The 16,567-nt window shown below is 47.4% G+C and overlaps 1 protein-coding gene across 1 annotated transcript; it reads right to left on the bottom strand.

Moving 5' to 3' along the window:
* Positions 1 to 397: 397 nt before the first annotated feature.
* On the bottom strand, positions 398 to 15,964 carry LOC133342203 (thrombopoietin receptor-like). The gene is made up of 12 exons (XM_061551174.1): positions 15,851 to 15,964; positions 13,631 to 13,724; positions 12,808 to 13,001; positions 10,216 to 10,655; positions 9,619 to 9,778; positions 8,182 to 8,287; positions 6,994 to 7,160; positions 6,351 to 6,502; positions 5,170 to 5,329; positions 4,521 to 4,611; positions 4,181 to 4,265; positions 398 to 3,202 (listed from the first exon to the last, which is right to left on the bottom strand). The coding sequence occupies exons 1-12, from the start codon at positions 15,927 to 15,929 to the stop codon at positions 1,970 to 1,972; spliced, it is 2,961 nt and encodes a 986-aa protein (XP_061407158.1). The 5' UTR covers positions 15,930 to 15,964; the 3' UTR covers positions 398 to 1,969.
* Positions 15,965 to 16,567: the final 603 nt, after the last annotated feature.

Raw genomic sequence — 16,567 nt, 5'->3', positions numbered from 1 at the left:
CACAATATAGATTTGTTTAATTGCACTATCCGTATTTTTTATTTTTTCTGGGCCAAACACCTCCCCCGCAACTTACCCCAGAGCATGGAGAGTTGCATACAAGAATACGAATTTCCCGTCATGCAACACTTTGCGTTATAGAGGAATCCTCTAATCATCATCCTCTAATCCACCGTATGAAAGAAGTTGTACACTCTATGTGTTATTAATGGTCTATGCATGTTGAGAGCAGAGAAAAAGTAGTTGTAAAATAAGTCCTCACATATGCATGGTTTATTTTTCAAAACAGCTCCTGTAAGTTTGTTACATTCACACGATGAGGTCAAACACAGAGCCCTTGGTGCGGCACCACAGTTGTGGAATTGGGGGCACTAAACCAGCTCCATAGCAGGGGAAGAGGAAAGGGTGGAACGGTTCATCTTCTTGGTTCTTTCGGTAAAGTCACGTAGAATAGAAATAATAAAAAAGACAGACTGTCTTCTCGACAGACCTGTTCTCCACCTGAGAATGGCTGCTTGCGTTGTGGCCGAAACGTCGTGAGAATTATTGTATTGTTTTATTTGTATTATTTTATTATTTCCATTCTACGTGACTTTACCGAAAGAACCAAGAAGATGAATCCCTGCAGTCACGAAACCTTTCAATCGAAAGGTGGAACGGTTTCTACGAGGCATGAAACAGGAGCGCGCAGCTTCGTACGTCTCTCCAGAGACTCTGAGCTGCTTCGATAAAGCCGCTTACGTTTGGATCCATAATAGAGGTCATCGGGTTCGATTTCGTAAATCTATAAATGCGTCATTAAACCCGCCACCACCCGACAGCCAATTAGTAAGGGTTGTCGCGTGAACAAAACGTGCCAATTCGTTACTAGTTCAGCACACCGGTGTGTCGGAGAGTAAACCCACGACATTTACAATTCGAGTACGACGTTTCGCCAGTAATTACAACCAGCTTCATCAGGCGATAGTCAGAGTTGTGAAGTCCTCCTGTTTCGGTCTTAAAAACACTGTCACCAAAAAACCCCAAAACCTCTAATATGGATATAGGTCTCGAAAGCCGACGTGTTAAACTGAAGTTTGGCTGTTGGAGCCTTTGGCAATTAAAACCGAGCGTCAATAATCGTAGACGTAGTTTGTTGTGGGGCAACTTGCAGCCCACCCACAGTTCGTAAACACACGGACCATAAAGCTCTTTCTGTCGTCTTCATTGTGCTCAGCGAGTTCACGAGTAGGGGAGTTGTATTGTTAATCTATGCTCCTCGTGTCAGTGCGAGTAGCTGCCACCACCACCGTGTGGCGCTGTCGCACGGCTGAATTTCCCCGGTTTTTTGCCGTTGGGTAAAAAAAAGGGGATTTTTTTTTGGAGAATCAGTTTTGTGTAAAAAATAAACGACATGTCACAGCAATTCGAATTTGTGCACACAACCATAAGTCACAGCAGTTTCCCACGATATAAACCACAATTTGTACAACACGTGTGGACAAAGATAATACATACAGTCCGTATATATACACACACAATAAAAACACAGCACTTGTATGCATGTTGAACTTCTTTCGCACCGTACGTAGCCAACCGTGCTAATCGAAAGTGTGGAGGGGGGGACACTGCATGTAAACAATGCAACTGTGAAGGTGGAACATCACGTGATCTTACGTACCAGATAAAATGCATGGGTTCAATTCCCCACATCGATGACAATACGATTATTTTTAAACGGTAAATAACAGCTACTGATCTATGACTTCTAATGATACGCTATTCTATGCTTGCATATGTTCAGGAGGTAAATGGCAACGTCGAGGTCTGATTGCCACAAGAGAGATTCTCGGGAGAGAGTTGGGGGGGGGGGGGGTCTAAACTTGAATCACTGTGCACCCAATCTGCCCAGCGGTGGTTGGGCGCAATATCCCTCCCTGTCCTGGATGCCGAGACCCAGTCTCTTGGAGGGGCCGAAACTCTTTCCACGTCAAGTTGTGGGCTGGAGGTTCATGTTGACATAGCCTGGAGTGGGCACATCTCCCTCGCTCGGGGCAAGACCCACAATGAATTGGGGACATTGCAGAGGGCAATCTCCGAGACTGCTGAGGCTGCTGGGATTTAAGCAGCCGAGGTTTGGGAGTATGTGGTGAGGGACGATGACGTAGCCTTCAGGGTCCGACACGAGCCACACCTGGGGGCGTTGAGTGCCCTGCAGGGCATTGTGGGGCACCTGCTGCTGCCCTGTGTGTGGAGGGACCGACGCGTCAGTCTGGGTTAAAGTCACCGGGGTTGGGTATGGGACGGAGGCGTTGGATGTAATTCCACATGGAAAGGAGGTTTGTGTTTTAGAATCCAAACCAGATAAAACTGGATCACCTATGCTTGGTTCAGATAAACTGGATTCAGATAAATATGATTCAATTTCATTGAGTTGAGTTGAATTAAATTGAAGTGACTCTAATGCACCTGAATCAGCTTGATCGTAGCTTGGATCAATTTCAATAGCTCTGTCTGAATTTGATTCGAAGTTCATTTTATATTCCCAATATGGATTGAGTCTATCAGATTCAACTGAATCCAGTTCTAATTTAGTTGATTCTGAATTAGCTAAACTGGATTCAATTGAGTCTGCCTCAAAAGCATCTGCATTCATTCTGTTTGACTCAATTAAGCCAGATAGAGATGACTCTGGTTTAGCTAAATTTGGTGGATGCAAATCAAATTCAGCTGCATCCGGATTAAATAAATCTGTCCGAGACAAATCTGTTTTCGCACAAGGGAGCTCAAACAATTCTCCACTAACCCAATACGGTTCAAATGAACCCGACTTGGAATAATCGAGTTCTGCCAATCCCGGGTGAGAAAAATCCATTTTAACCGAATCTGATTCGCCTAAATTGGCTCGAGACATGGCGTCGGACTCCCCAGAGTCGGACGCCGTGTCTCCTTCAGAGAAGCCGCTGTCCACCCTGCGTTTGCGAGCGCCCGCTGTCGCGGCCCTTCGGATGGCCGTTTGCTTGGGGGAGGCGAGTGGATCGCGAGTGGACAGCGAACAATCGTCGACGTCGTCGCCATCACCGGCACCGCCGCTGCCGCCATTGACGCCCTCACGGGGGTGGAGGAGCGGCCTCTGGGAGTCGACTTCGGACAAAACTTCGATGGGGCAAGCGCCGACCTCCGTGTCTTCCGGAAACCCGGGTGAAACTTCCCATGCACAGCCCTGCATTTGGGGAATCGGCGAGGCGGGTGGGGTGGGGTGGGGGAGAAGTTTGCGATTATTGAAAGGAGAACTCATCCACGTGCGCACCTGCTTCTTCAACTGGAAGACTGGCAGCCAGTCACGTGTGGTCCACGAGGCCTCTGGGAGTGGCCCACTGCGAACTGTGGCTCAACCGAGACGCAAATGAGTGACACGAAAGAGAGAGAGATAAACGAGAGAGACACACGAGACCTGGAGTTCAGAGACGAGCAAGATGAAAACGAAGAGAAACAAGAGATAGAGATGACCAGGCGTTTTCGATGTCACAACACGCATGCGACACCGTAAAGTCTCTACCCGTGACATGCGAAGTCACGTGGTGGGCCGCCGGAAAATGTAGTGTCGCCAAAGAGCCCTGGTCTAGACTTGCAATGCCATGTGCGGTGAGGGGTGGCAGGCTTCTTGAGTTGAGTTGTGTTATACGAGGTAGGAAGGAGATGATTAAGGAAGAGTTCCAATGTTGAGCTCTGATGTGGATGGGGGGGGGGAGGAGGAGGTGGGTGAGGAGGCTGCGGAGGACATCCACGCAGTGAGGCAGATGCATGCAAGGTGAGACGGATCGGACAAGTGCGGAGACCGCGTCCCCAGAGATGTTCGAGTTAAAATCCCGAGGAGAGCAACAACCGCCATGGTGGCAGTAGCAGCACAAAGACAAGTAGTAGATGGAGTGATGAAAAAGATGCCGTAAGGACATCGACAATAGCAATAGTAGATGCATAATGAGACAACAGACAATGAGTGGGATATTGTAATACTCACCGTGATAGCAATTTAGAAACGAGGAGCAGACAGATTAGAAGATTTAGAGACGAGAGCAGCTGTAGTAATGATCATTATAGTAGCAGGAGCAGAGTTACAAGCAGGACACTGCCGTCGAAAGAGCCCGAGGGCTGTGTTTGCTGTTAAACACATCGAGTGAGTACGTGCGGACTCGCAAACCTGGTAGCTGTCGCTGAACTCGGACATGAGGCGGTTTAATGGGAGGTCGATGGCGGAGACTGGAGGGAAGAGGCGAGCCTTGAGTCTGCAGCGCGGGGATGGGGGCAGAAGGGTGAGAGAGGTGACTTTGAACGTGTGTGTGTGTCGGCCTTCATAGGTGAACGCTGACAGCGCTTGCCTCAACAGTCTGTTAAGGCTATACAGGGGATCTTTGTCTTTATTGTATGTACATGTCCGAGTGTGTCTGTGTGGGTGTGTATATGTGCGTATGTCTTTGATGAATAAGAGCATGTTGTATGTGCTCATAGGTATACGTTTGTCTTTGTGTGTGTCACATTACCTCTGAAGCTTTGTCTTTGTCACAAAGAGTATCACGACCACCACCACAATAAACAAGACGACCGCAAGGTAAGGTGACCAAGACCTCACGTCTGTGGAGACAGAGACACAAATCCCATTCTCCATGAGCCTCAATTAAGACTCTCATCCTGAAACCCATTCGTCTGCAGGTTTGTCTTGATTGTGCATCTCATTGTTAAATTGTTAACAATCTAGAATGTGATATCGAATCATTGGTTGGTCGACAATATATTGGAAAGCAGTCAAAACAATAACTGACTTGAAAATTAATAAGTGGGCTTTCCAACACGCATATAAAGTTCGGTTAGTGAAAAAAGTTTGTAGTCAATGACTTTAGACGTGCCACCACAACACACTCTGGTGACATAAGCGAACGGTTCTGTTAAAATGAATACACCATCACGCTCGGAGCATTGTGGGATCCAAGACTCTGGTGGCGAGGCCAGGGAATTTAAAGACAGATATTGGCCAAGGCACTTGTTTCAGGGGAAATTTCATGCAGCGTTTCAGGAACAGACATAAACTGTTGTGAATTGATGTTGTTTTGATAACCTTACGCAATTTAACACTAGGTTGTTGTTTTTTTAAGCTGCATCTTCCCATCATCCCGAGGTCCCGCAAGGACAAACCGTGCCGAGGCGAAGCCGTCCCCAGCCGCGCTGCGCTCCAGCCGCTCCAGGAGCCGCGGTACAAGAAGCTGCTGGGCTGGGTCCGCGCCCTGACCCAGTAGCCTCGTCCCGGACTCAACCCCGACATCTCCAGCTGCGTGGACGCCTCGACGGGAACCACCTGCTCGCTCGCTCACGGCCACCGTCCAAACGTTGAGGGACAAGAGTCCAAGGGGCTCATGTTGGGTCTGTTGAAGACACCGAGGGTCCTTGGTTTGAGTCACGGACATCGGTGTCTGTCTCATAAGGTTTCATAACAGTGGCGGCTCCTGCAAAATCTCTCAGGGGGGGCAAATGTCTGGATGATTGATAAGGATAAGGTCCACCCATGCAATGGTATAAATTAACAGCTTAAGCATGTAACGGCAACTTCACTTCTTTAATATTAATGAAAAATACAGTGACTCTTACAATACATCTTGTTTGTTTCTATACTCACTATTAAAACAAACCCCTCAAGTTTCTTTTATTAAAGATTCCACTAGGTGGCGACAAATTATATTGTTGGATGAAACGTGCTTACGTATGATGACGTAAGCACGTATGATGACGTAAGCACGTGTGATGACGTAAGCACGTTAGGGCGAGCCCTCCCGGAAGCCATAGAGAATGCATTGCAGCGCCCCCGTTCGAAAAAAAACATCTTTGAATGTAAGTCTATGGGACCACTCGGGGCGATTCTCAGCCGGAGAGAAATTGCCCAAAAAGAGGCGGTACTCCACAGAACGTAGCATGACGCTGATTGGACTATATCCAGAGGCACAGTGACGGCTAGCGTGACTCTGTGGTTGAATGACATTGGTGGTGCGTCGCCCAATCGCCCTAATGAAGAAACCGCCCCTGTTTCATAATAATATAGGGGGGGGGTTTTGGGGGGGGTTAGAAAAAAAACAATATTATGGATGACATTGGTTGCGAAAGCCTCGGCTTCATAATGGCCGTGTCAGATTTACGGAGGTGCTGGCCTTGGCTGTGCCTCTGGGTTCAAAATGGCCATGAAGCACTGAGATTCTGGAGTTAAGTCCTGCTTGTGGGTATTTCTCATGAATGCACATGTCGGGTTCATAATGGCTTTCTCGGATTCACAATGACCATGCTGGGTTTACGCTGCATATTTCAGGTTCACAATGGCTGTGTCTCACCTTCCAATCGGCCTCTTCCCCTGCATCGGTGTATCCGATCTCATAGCGAAGGTGATTGGTCAGCCTCGGGTCAGGTGGTGACCACGTGACGTCCAGGGTGCCACTGCTTGTCCCCGCATGCAAGGTCACGTGACCTGGAGGATTTGTCTGTACTGAGAGGGAAAGAGTTGCGATAGTGGTTGGATGTGTGTTATTGGTTGCATGTGTAATGATGGCATGATTCATATGAGTGTTTGCATGTATGGTAGAGGTTGCATTCGTATTTCAAGGGGTAACAGGCGTAGTAGCAGGTATACTAATGATTGCATGTGTAATGATGGCATGTATGTATGCATTGAAAAAAACTGTACGTGCCCTTAGTCAATTTGCTGCTGGATTAAGGCCTCCCTGCGAGTTTTGGCATGGGAGGTGTCTGGCCATACTTTACCACGCTTGTCTGGCTCTCCACAACCACTTCATATTTGCTGAGGAATTGAACTCAGGTGGCCAGGTTCACGGCGCAGTGCACTAACCACTTGTTCCATCACTCCAACACAGTGGCACTGTGCCATTAGTTCATTTATAATAGTGGGTGCGTGTGTGGTAGTGGCGTAGAGTTGCGGGTGCATCACAACAGTTGTAGGTTTAGTCGCCGCATGTTTACCCGCGTGTCGGAGCAGTGCCGGACCCCAGGTTGCCACGTTCCAGGTTGAATCCCGCGTCTCCGCTCGCAGTTCGGCCCTCACAGGATCGGGCGTGGCGGCAGGAGGGAGGGAACAGGAGGCGAACTGTGACCCCGGTAGGTTTGGGGCGCACGGCATGCTGCCAGCACTGCAAAGACAAAGATTCCACGTTTAGACATTGAGTCTGTAGAGGCAAGAGCAGGGAGTGAGCCCTAATTATTACCAGCATCATTGTTAATAATGTATTATTTACAAAGCCCAAACAACCATTTCATCATCTTGAATTGTGAAAAAAACAATTGTAGTTGGTGATACAATGGAACGCTTTGGGAATTAACAGAACAACCTATAAAAGCATTTCTGTCTTTGTCTTCATCGTTGATGCAGCAAGTAATAAATAACCTTTTAACATTTTAAAACATGTTCACTTATACACAACATAAAATACATAAGAAGAGAATTGGTCAATGTCATGGCCATTCAATTGTTTGTCATTTAACAATCTACGTGTGCCGTCTTCTTCAGCCACATGTGTAGGCGGGAGTAGCTATGCACATGGCCTGTAAGCCGGCACTGTGGAGGCGAGGGTCGGTGTGATCAGACGCGTCAAACTTCCTTCCCCTGAGCACCGAGGAGCCATGTCTTGGCCAACCAGGAGAAGGCCGATACATCAAAGTGCAGTATCCACCTCTTCCATGTGCATGGGATAGAGATCTACCCCCCATCGCACACCGTGGGGTTTTCTCTGGATACTCCAGTTCCCTCACACATGCATAAACACTCACTCATTAGCCGACAACGTTAACATATATAGAGGACTGCAGAGCTTGGCGAGATGGTGGTTTGGCCACTGCCTGGCTGCATTCGCCATTGTCTGTGGTTCCTCACGCTTCCAATTAGCACGGTTGGCAGGGAACGGTGTGAAAGAAGTTCAACATACAGTACATACATATACATATTAGGACATTTAACTTGTAGTGGAGCTACCTTTTCAGCAAAGGGCAGTGCAGCCCAATGGATGAGTGCGCTGTATTCTAATTGAATGTGTATGCGCCTCACCAGCAACCCGCACTGACACCCGTGTGGTATGGTGTGGTCAAATATCCCGCACGGCGTTGTTTGTGTATGTGGCATTTCCAGGTCCATGCTCACAGATGGGTGTACAGTACCTGGAGTGGTAGGTTAGTGTGAACGTGAGGTTCAGAATGGTCTCCACCCTCCACTCGCAGGCTAACGAGGTCAGGTCCCGCGTGAAGCAGAGAAGAGACAGCAGGTCTGGGGTTGCAGACAACACAGACGATTTTAAGTGTTCGTTATTTGACCGACATTGCCAATGTAGTGTAAAGTAGGAGCCGACACCAGATTGCAGGGGTCTCGTCCTTTATTCCTTTCCTTCCATCCACACCTGTCCCCCAGCCGTCCCAATATCGTTCCCGCCAAAGGCCCCTTCTTCCCGCCCGTTCTCTCCTTATATCTCCTCGATCACCCCTCCCACTAACCCATCTATTGGTGAGAATCCTTCCCCTGACACCCCTACATCAGTAATGACTTCCCGTCAACGTGAAATATGTCTCCACTCCATTGAATAATGGAGCTGCGCTAATTGTGAATTGGGCAGGAATGAGCCCATTTGATAGAAATCATACATTCCCACGACAGGGACTTGTTAATACATAGCCAAAACAACAACAACAACCGACATTTGCCACTAAGTAGCGGTGACGTCACCACGGTGCTTGTGCCAAGCTAGGTGCACTTTGAGGCCAAGTGCAGTGTCGAAGGCTTGCTGACAGGAGGTCACGTGACAGACCCAGGTGCCATGTGCTCTCCACTGTGTCAAATTGCTGCGTTTTAACCACCCGGCGCTCCCCCCATTGTTGTGAGCGTCGCTCCTCTGCTCCACAAAATGGCGACGGTGATCACCCTTGTGGGCCTCACCGAGTCTCATGCCTTTTACTCAGGAGGGCCCTTGCTAGTTTTCACAGTAGGAGGCAATGATTGCTATGTATAATCCAATTTTAAAATTTGGCAAATTTTGGGCATGACGCCAGCACACAATGGCCTATTAGGAAGCATACGACGCTTATTTTTAGGGTTAACACAACCGCATTATTGATCAGGACAGCCTCTGGATTCAAATTGTGGTCGTGTTTAGTGGTCGTGTCAGATCTAGTGTGGAGCAATGAGGGTTATTGTTGTTAGTGGCTGTGCATGTCAGTGACACGACCACGGATAGTGTTCGAGTGGTGGGGGTTTATTGTGAGTGGCTGTGGCAAGTGTGGAGTGCTCGTGTTGAGTGATGGGGGTTATTGTTAGTGGTTGTGGCTAACATCAGGCATAGTGTTGAGTGATATTGTTGAATGATGAGGGTTATTGTTAGTGGTTGTGGATATTGTCAGAGCTAGTGTTGGGTGATGACGGTTATTGTTAGTGGCTGTGGCTAATGTTGAGTGCAAGTGTTGAGCGCTGAGGGTTATATGGTTCGTGATTGTGGCTAGTGTCAGGGCTAGTATTGAGTGATGGGGGTTATTGTTGTTAGTGGTTGAGGCTCGTGTTGAGTGATGGGGGTTATCATTGTTTTGAGTTCTGGGCTAGTGGATGCTGACCCGTGATGTGGGCGGGCCAGGAGCACGCGGTGTGGCTCCACGGACCCCAGGGCCCCCCCATGGAGGCACCGTCCGGGCGAGCGCGCACGCGGACGCAGGCGCGCTTGCCCAGGGGGAGGTCATCCACGAGTAGAGAGGGAGCTCGTGACAGGAGCAGCATCTGCCAGAGTGTGCGCGTCAACGCGTCGTCACCATCGTTAATCCGGTGCTCCCCCACGTCTGTAATCCTCGCCTTCACCGGATCACGCCGACTGGTGTGTTGAAGTATTTTCAAATACCCCCCCACCACCTGAACAACAATTCTCATATAACAGTAACGTAGCTGATAAATGACATCGCTTTAAAATAAATATATTACAAAATGCATCAACAGCATGGTTGTTAACATGAATATATGTTGAACTCCATTCACAATGTGCGTAGCCAACAGTGCTAATCGGATGTGCATCAAAACATCAATATAAAAATATTCTTAATCATCATTGTCATGAACATCACTATAATTTACAACATCGGTATCATCATCATCAACATCTTCATCATTTTAACATCAATGAATCATCATGTTCAACATGGACACCGTTATGATTAACTGACCTCTGTGGCAGGAGTTCTCCACGTGGCAGGTGTTTGAAGCATCGACTTGGCAGGTTTCTCCACGGCGGGTTTAACTGATATATCCAGTTTATCAATCGTAGGTTTCACCACAATGTCACTTTCTTCCGTGTCAGGTTTAACTGTTATGTCAGGTTGAACTCGAGCTGGTTTAAATGTATTTGCTCTGTCAGGTTGAGCTATGTCAGGATTATTAACTCTGTCAGGTTTAACTCCGTCAGGTTTAGCTCCGACAGGTCGTGTAAAGTGCCACGTGGCAGTAGCAGCTGTCGTGGCAGCACCACGTGGCATGGTTGTCAAGGCAACTTGGTAGACCAGGTGACCCGACAGCCCCCGTGTGTCCGGCGGCAGCCAATCAGCTCTCAGCAAGCCTTGACGAGGCCCCGCCCTTGCGGTCACATGATATGGAGCCTCTACGATGACTGGATAGGGAGACAAATGAAAGTGTTAGAACCAAATAATTAGAAAATGTCCTCAAATAACCAATCGAATATTTAACCATTAAAGAATTAATGTGAAATATATGTATGTACACTGAACTTCTTTCGCACCATACATAGCCAACCGTGCAAATCTAAAAGTTAACATCTGAGCTTTAACTTTTTTGGCCTTTGTACATATAATCGAAAACAAAACTAATTACCATTTGTTCATATAGCTTGTTTTAAACACATTTCACCTTTATTTATAAATGTAGCATTCTGTTTTATAATTAATTAATTAATATGGCCGTCATATAACGTTTTTACCATCATTCTTCACGTCTATATTTTCACTTTGTAGGGAAAAAACAGTCCACAAAATCCACCGGCTACTCATCAGACGTATCCCTGACTTCTATGGATTGTTCCTGAAGGTCTCACATCATGTACATGCCACCGCAGCGTCGTCAATCATACAATCTACTTCTGGATGAAAGCCTCTCCACAAGCAGCCGCCACCTCTGCAATGTAATAATCCACGTAGCACCTGCACATTAACCGATTTTATCGCTCCATCTCCTCTATGGATGTAGTTTTGGACGGGTTCCATTCCTTGCATGCCACTCCCTTTGATTTTTTGTCCATTGGCCATCAACCTTTATGTCCATGGCGTGTCCTGTCCAAACCCACTACATTTTATTAAGCGTTTTGAATAACATATATATGTATTTAACCTGCGCATGTTTTCTAATGCAATGTGGCGGTGGGAAGTAGATCAGCGTTCACGTCGTCGTTGGCACCCGTGGGCCCCATCGGGGCAGCTGATGTGCCCACCAACGGAGGGAATTCTGCAAGCCCCCAACTCTCCAATACGGATCCTGGTCTCAATGTCACCCGCAGCTCTGACGACGTGCAGAGCTCCAGCTTCGACACCATCGGACCCGCACTCCTGAGCTCTGCAACCTCAACATCGAGGGTCTCTGCTCGCTTTCAACAGTTGTTCGGCCGTTCAACAGTCACCTGATTTTTTACACCCTTAGTTTCTCACCGCATGTTGTTCAGGTCGCACGCAGACTGGAGAAGGTGGCATGTGACCCGTAGCCACAAACCACAGCGAGAAGTGCAGTGGATGTGGTGCGCCCGGTGCAGAAATATGCTTTGGGGTTGCTGACTCAGATCCGGCTGTCTGAGCTGCCGTGTTTGGCAGTAAATTTGGTGTTGTGCAACGGCCAGTAAAAGTGTGAAGTGGGCACCTCGGGATTTGTCAGAATGTCGCAGCAGAGATGCGAGTTGTGTCCTGTATATGGGAATCTTGATAATACGAATGATAATGATATTATTTATCCAGGGCGCACCGAATTTCAAGACTCTTTCTCAAGAGTGTCCTGCATTGGGATGTTTGGCGAATTCTTTGTTAAAGGAGTATTTTGTGTGTCGAGAGAAGAACTGCCACCTCTGAGATACAAATTACCGAGACTTGGCGAGCAGAAAATCTCTCAATTCCAGAAGAGGGGAGAAATATGCATGTAAATACATTCTCTTGAGTGGTGGATTACTATCACTACGCAGCAACTGGCACAAACCGAGACTTATATCTCAAAATGAGGATGTACCAGAGTACTTGGAAAAACCCACTACCATGCATACAAAAGAAGAACACTCAAAGTCAACACAGACAGGCCCAAAAAGCCACATGCTATACTGCCATCTCTAGGCCACCTCGATGCCCAAATAGATCCGTAGTTTCACAAAACTCTTCACAATCCACCAACTCGTCTCCAAAGAGCTGGATCACATGTGTGCTCCCCCATTCCCCTTTTCAATAAATAAATATACTGTATGTACCCCACACAGAATATGCTAGTTGCACTTTGAGAGCCCTTCATGCAAATCCACTACTGGACAAGGGGCGCCCCACGTCATGTGGGTCGTGGAGGTTATCGTACTACGGCCACGGTAAGTGCAGGTTGGTGATATGGGGTCGGGGAGCATAAACATTGCCCACTGCTGCCCACCACGAAGCCTCGCTGCCCTGTGACGCGCTTATTTGTGGTGGTCGCCCATTCAAGAGGTATCCCGGCTGAAGCCTGCTTAGCCCGAGACCTGACGAGACTGGCTACATTCTGCGTGGTGAAAATATATAATCACTCACTGTGTTTCTCGAGGTAGAACACCCTTTGAACTTGGATCGCCAGGGTCAGATTTGAGGCCAAGGCCAGGTTCAAGGTCACGGTCAGTGGCACATAGTAGTGCACATGGTTTGGGGCGAGAGGACATTCAATCTTAACCCGGCCTTGACCTAATTCCTGCAGGTGGAGCCTCGTGCAGGCAAATGCCTGCTGTTGCCTGGAACGAGACAATTCCAAAGATAAAGATATAATCATGTTGCTTGTGGTTCATAATGGCTAAATAGATGTTGTAGGCAGTGGGAGTGTGTGTGTGGCTATTTTAAAGTGCGGGGTTTGTGGAGTTAGTGGTTAAGCACCCAGTATCCTGGATTTGATTCCCAGCCAAGGCTAACCTCAGTGCCAAGTGATATCTGAACCAGTTCTGGGCTTCCTCTATGTCGATTTAGTGTTAAATGAGTTCCTGACACAATGTGTAAACATCAGTATTGGGGAGATAACGGTGGCCCAGCGTAGTGCTGGCCACACCACCCACTTGTATGCTGTGCCGGCCTTCATAGATGCTCGCAAACGGCACTTGCCCCAACAATGTGAAATGTTAATTCAAGAAACTTTGTTTTGTTTGTCTCCTTAAGAGATTCGTAATGGCTTTGTCGAGTTTATAATGGCTACGTTTGAGTCAATGAGCCAGCATTGCAAAGATTCAGGGTCGAGCCTTGGGTCTGGGCATCTCTGTCAGATATTCATAATGGCTATGTTGAGTTTATCGTGACGTGTGGTTCATAATGTCCGACTCGGGTTCATGATGGCTGCATTGGGGTTGTTTCATAATGGTCATGTCGTGTTTACCGATATGCGAAGCTCATGTTAAATTCATAATGGCCGACGCCTTCCCAGGAGCACGTGACTTCATAGAGCCGGGACCCTGAACACTGAAGGGCAGCTGGATACACACATACAGTATACATTCATAGACACATTAAATAGCAGGTTAAATATCAATACATTCATAGGCACATTAAATAGCAGGTTAAATATCAATACATTCATAGGCACATTAAATAGCAGGTTAAATATCAATGCGGTCTTGTTTTTTTGCGTCACTAGGGGAGCAAATAAAGACCTCAATTAATTAGAAATCCCAAGTTATTCATAGTGACATGAGACGAAATCCAGTGGAAATGTAACTATAGGAGCAACGTCCGTTGACGTTGGTCCAACGTTCGTCCAAAGTCAATCAAAGCTGGCCCAATGTTGGCATGTATGCTGGGAAAAGCGCACGTGGAAATGTACAAACACATCCCGTCTCAGATTTGCCGACAACGTAGCTATTATGATGTCGCCATTATCACGTGAAGTGGGAAACAACGACAGCCCAGTAAACATGGAATGGTGGGCCAACTTTGAGAATCGATTATTGGTTCTGAAAATCAAGAACGGTTAACTGTATCCAGTGGAATGTGAATAGGAAGAGGTGTTTGCCCCTCATGCTTTACCCCACCACAGGGATCTGCCGATCGACCCAGCAACTGTGAGTGACCCCGTGGCCATTGCTGTGGGGAGAGCGGCGGGGCAGTTTGAGAAGCTGCCACCGTCGTTTCAGATGGAAGTGAACCTGCGACCTCTGAACTGCAAGTTCCGCGCGCTAACGAATACACTCGTGTGGCAGCTCCCTTCATTTCTCAGCAAAGAAGGTAAAACACGTGAAGTCTGTTTCTCTAGACAATTATATATTTGCGGCAAACCAGTGACCGGGTTTTTTGTACTAGTTTTATTCGTGCAGTTACCAGTAATGCAAACAAAAAAATGTTTAACAACCCTACATAAAATATCCACCAGAAACGTGGTTATTGACAAAGAATATGGCACAAAAGCTGGAAAATACACAAAGAAGAAATGGCGATTCGCGTTATTAGTTTACATTGAGAGATAAAAAGAGGAATACACGGATTAGAGAACACATGCATTCTAGATTTGAAGTTTTCGTGACTGCAAGGATTCATACTCTTTGGTTTTTTCGGTAAAGTCACGTAGGTAAAAATTAAAATTAATTAAATCACGACGTTTCGGAGGCAACACAAGCTTCCGTCTGTGTTGCCTCCGAAACGTCGTGATTTAATTTATTTTAATGTTTTACCTACGTGACTTTACCGAAAAACCCAAAGAGGAAGAACACATGCAGCTTAGGGACATAATATTGACGGGTTAAGAGAAGCACGTGGGCTTGGGCAGGAGGCGTCATGGCTATAAGGCAGTGATGGACCGTGGGCGAGACTAACGACGGATTGCCAGTCAATGGAGTGAACAAATCCCAGAGGGTGACCACCAGGGAGATGGAGCAATGAAAGCTGCTCGTGTGTAGGTGCTCCATGGATTGTTACATCGCAACATCACGAGATATGGAGACTGGCTGAGGGATGTCTTCTTCGGCTGGAGACACCCGCGAGAGAACTGCAGGGACTTTGCTCTCATGATATCTTGCAGCAGTGGTCATTATTTAGCTTAATAGCAACATTTGAGTAGGATAAACGATCCTACGATCGCCTATTCACACGCTCCTGCGGCTGGGGTGTTGAGGTTACATCTATCTTGACATAGCATCTTTGGGGGGGTGTAATCTGATGTCCACCTGCTGCCAGACGCTGACAAACATTGCCGATGTGTGATTGTAAAGTTCACTCACACCACGTTACTGCAGATTTCACCTGAATGCAAAACGTGTCAGCCTTCATCTTCCCCTCCACGTGGATATGAAGGAATAGAGACGTGAAGGTGGTGCATTTGATTCTCCACAAAGATGCTCACGATCATTTTCACTTTTATAAAGTTACTGTATGTTCGACATGTATATTGAGACAGACACAAATACATAAACAGACTCATACGTAGACACCTACAAAGACAAAGATCCCCCGTTTAGCACTCATATACCATGTGCACACAGTGATGAATTGTATACAAACACACGTGTACACATACGTGTACATATCAGCAGTTAGATTCAAATGTACCCAATGCACACAATCGCTCTGCACGTGCTCGTATCCGTCCACGCAGCAGTCGTCTCACCGGCTTCATCTCTCTCGCTGTCCACGGTCTCCAGCAGCAGCAGTGCCAGCAGCAGCAGAGCCAGCTTGTGATGCTGCATTGAGGCGCAGAGTCTCACGTGCCCCTCTGTGTATCTGTCCCTTCTGTCTTTGTCTCAGTCCATGTATGTGTCTCTCTCACTGCGTGTCTCTGTGTGTGTGTGTCTCTCTTTCACTGCGTGTCTCTGTGTGTGTCTCTCACTGCGTGTCTCTGTGCGTGTCTCTCTCTTTCACTGCGTGTCTCTGTGTGTGTCTCTCTCACTGCGTGTCTCTGTGTGTGTGTGTCTCTCTCACTGCGTGTCTGTGTGTGTGTCTCTCTCTCACTGCGTGTCTCTGTGTGTGTGTGTCTCTCTTTCACTGCGTGTCTGTGTGTGTGTGCGTCTCTCTCTCTCACTGCGTGTCTCTGTGTGTGTGTGTCTCTCTCTCACTGCGTGTCTCTGTGTGTGTGTCTCTCTTTCACTGCGTGTCTGTGTGTGTGTCTCTCTCCCTCACTGCGTGTCTGTGTGTCACGCGGATTTATCTCTCCAATTCTGTTTGCCGAAACGGTACTGGTATTTCCCTCGCAGTGGTTGTTATAGGTGGGTGACGATGTCAAGCGACTACGTTGTATCTGCATTTGGTTGTGTATTTCTTTAGGTATATTTGTCTTCGTTATATCAGTGTCTCGCTTGTGTGCAGCATGTGCCTCTCTACAAGTGCG

Source organism: Lethenteron reissneri, chromosome 14 (assembly GCF_015708825.2).
Source record: "Lethenteron reissneri isolate LAM-NWPU_2019-01 chromosome 14, ASM1570882v1, whole genome shotgun sequence".
In the NCBI taxonomy this organism is placed as follows: Eukaryota; Metazoa; Chordata; class Hyperoartia; order Petromyzontiformes; family Petromyzontidae; genus Lethenteron; species Lethenteron reissneri.
The sequence above is the reverse complement of the archived record's forward strand: the minus strand, read 5'-3'. Positions and strand labels throughout refer to the sequence as shown.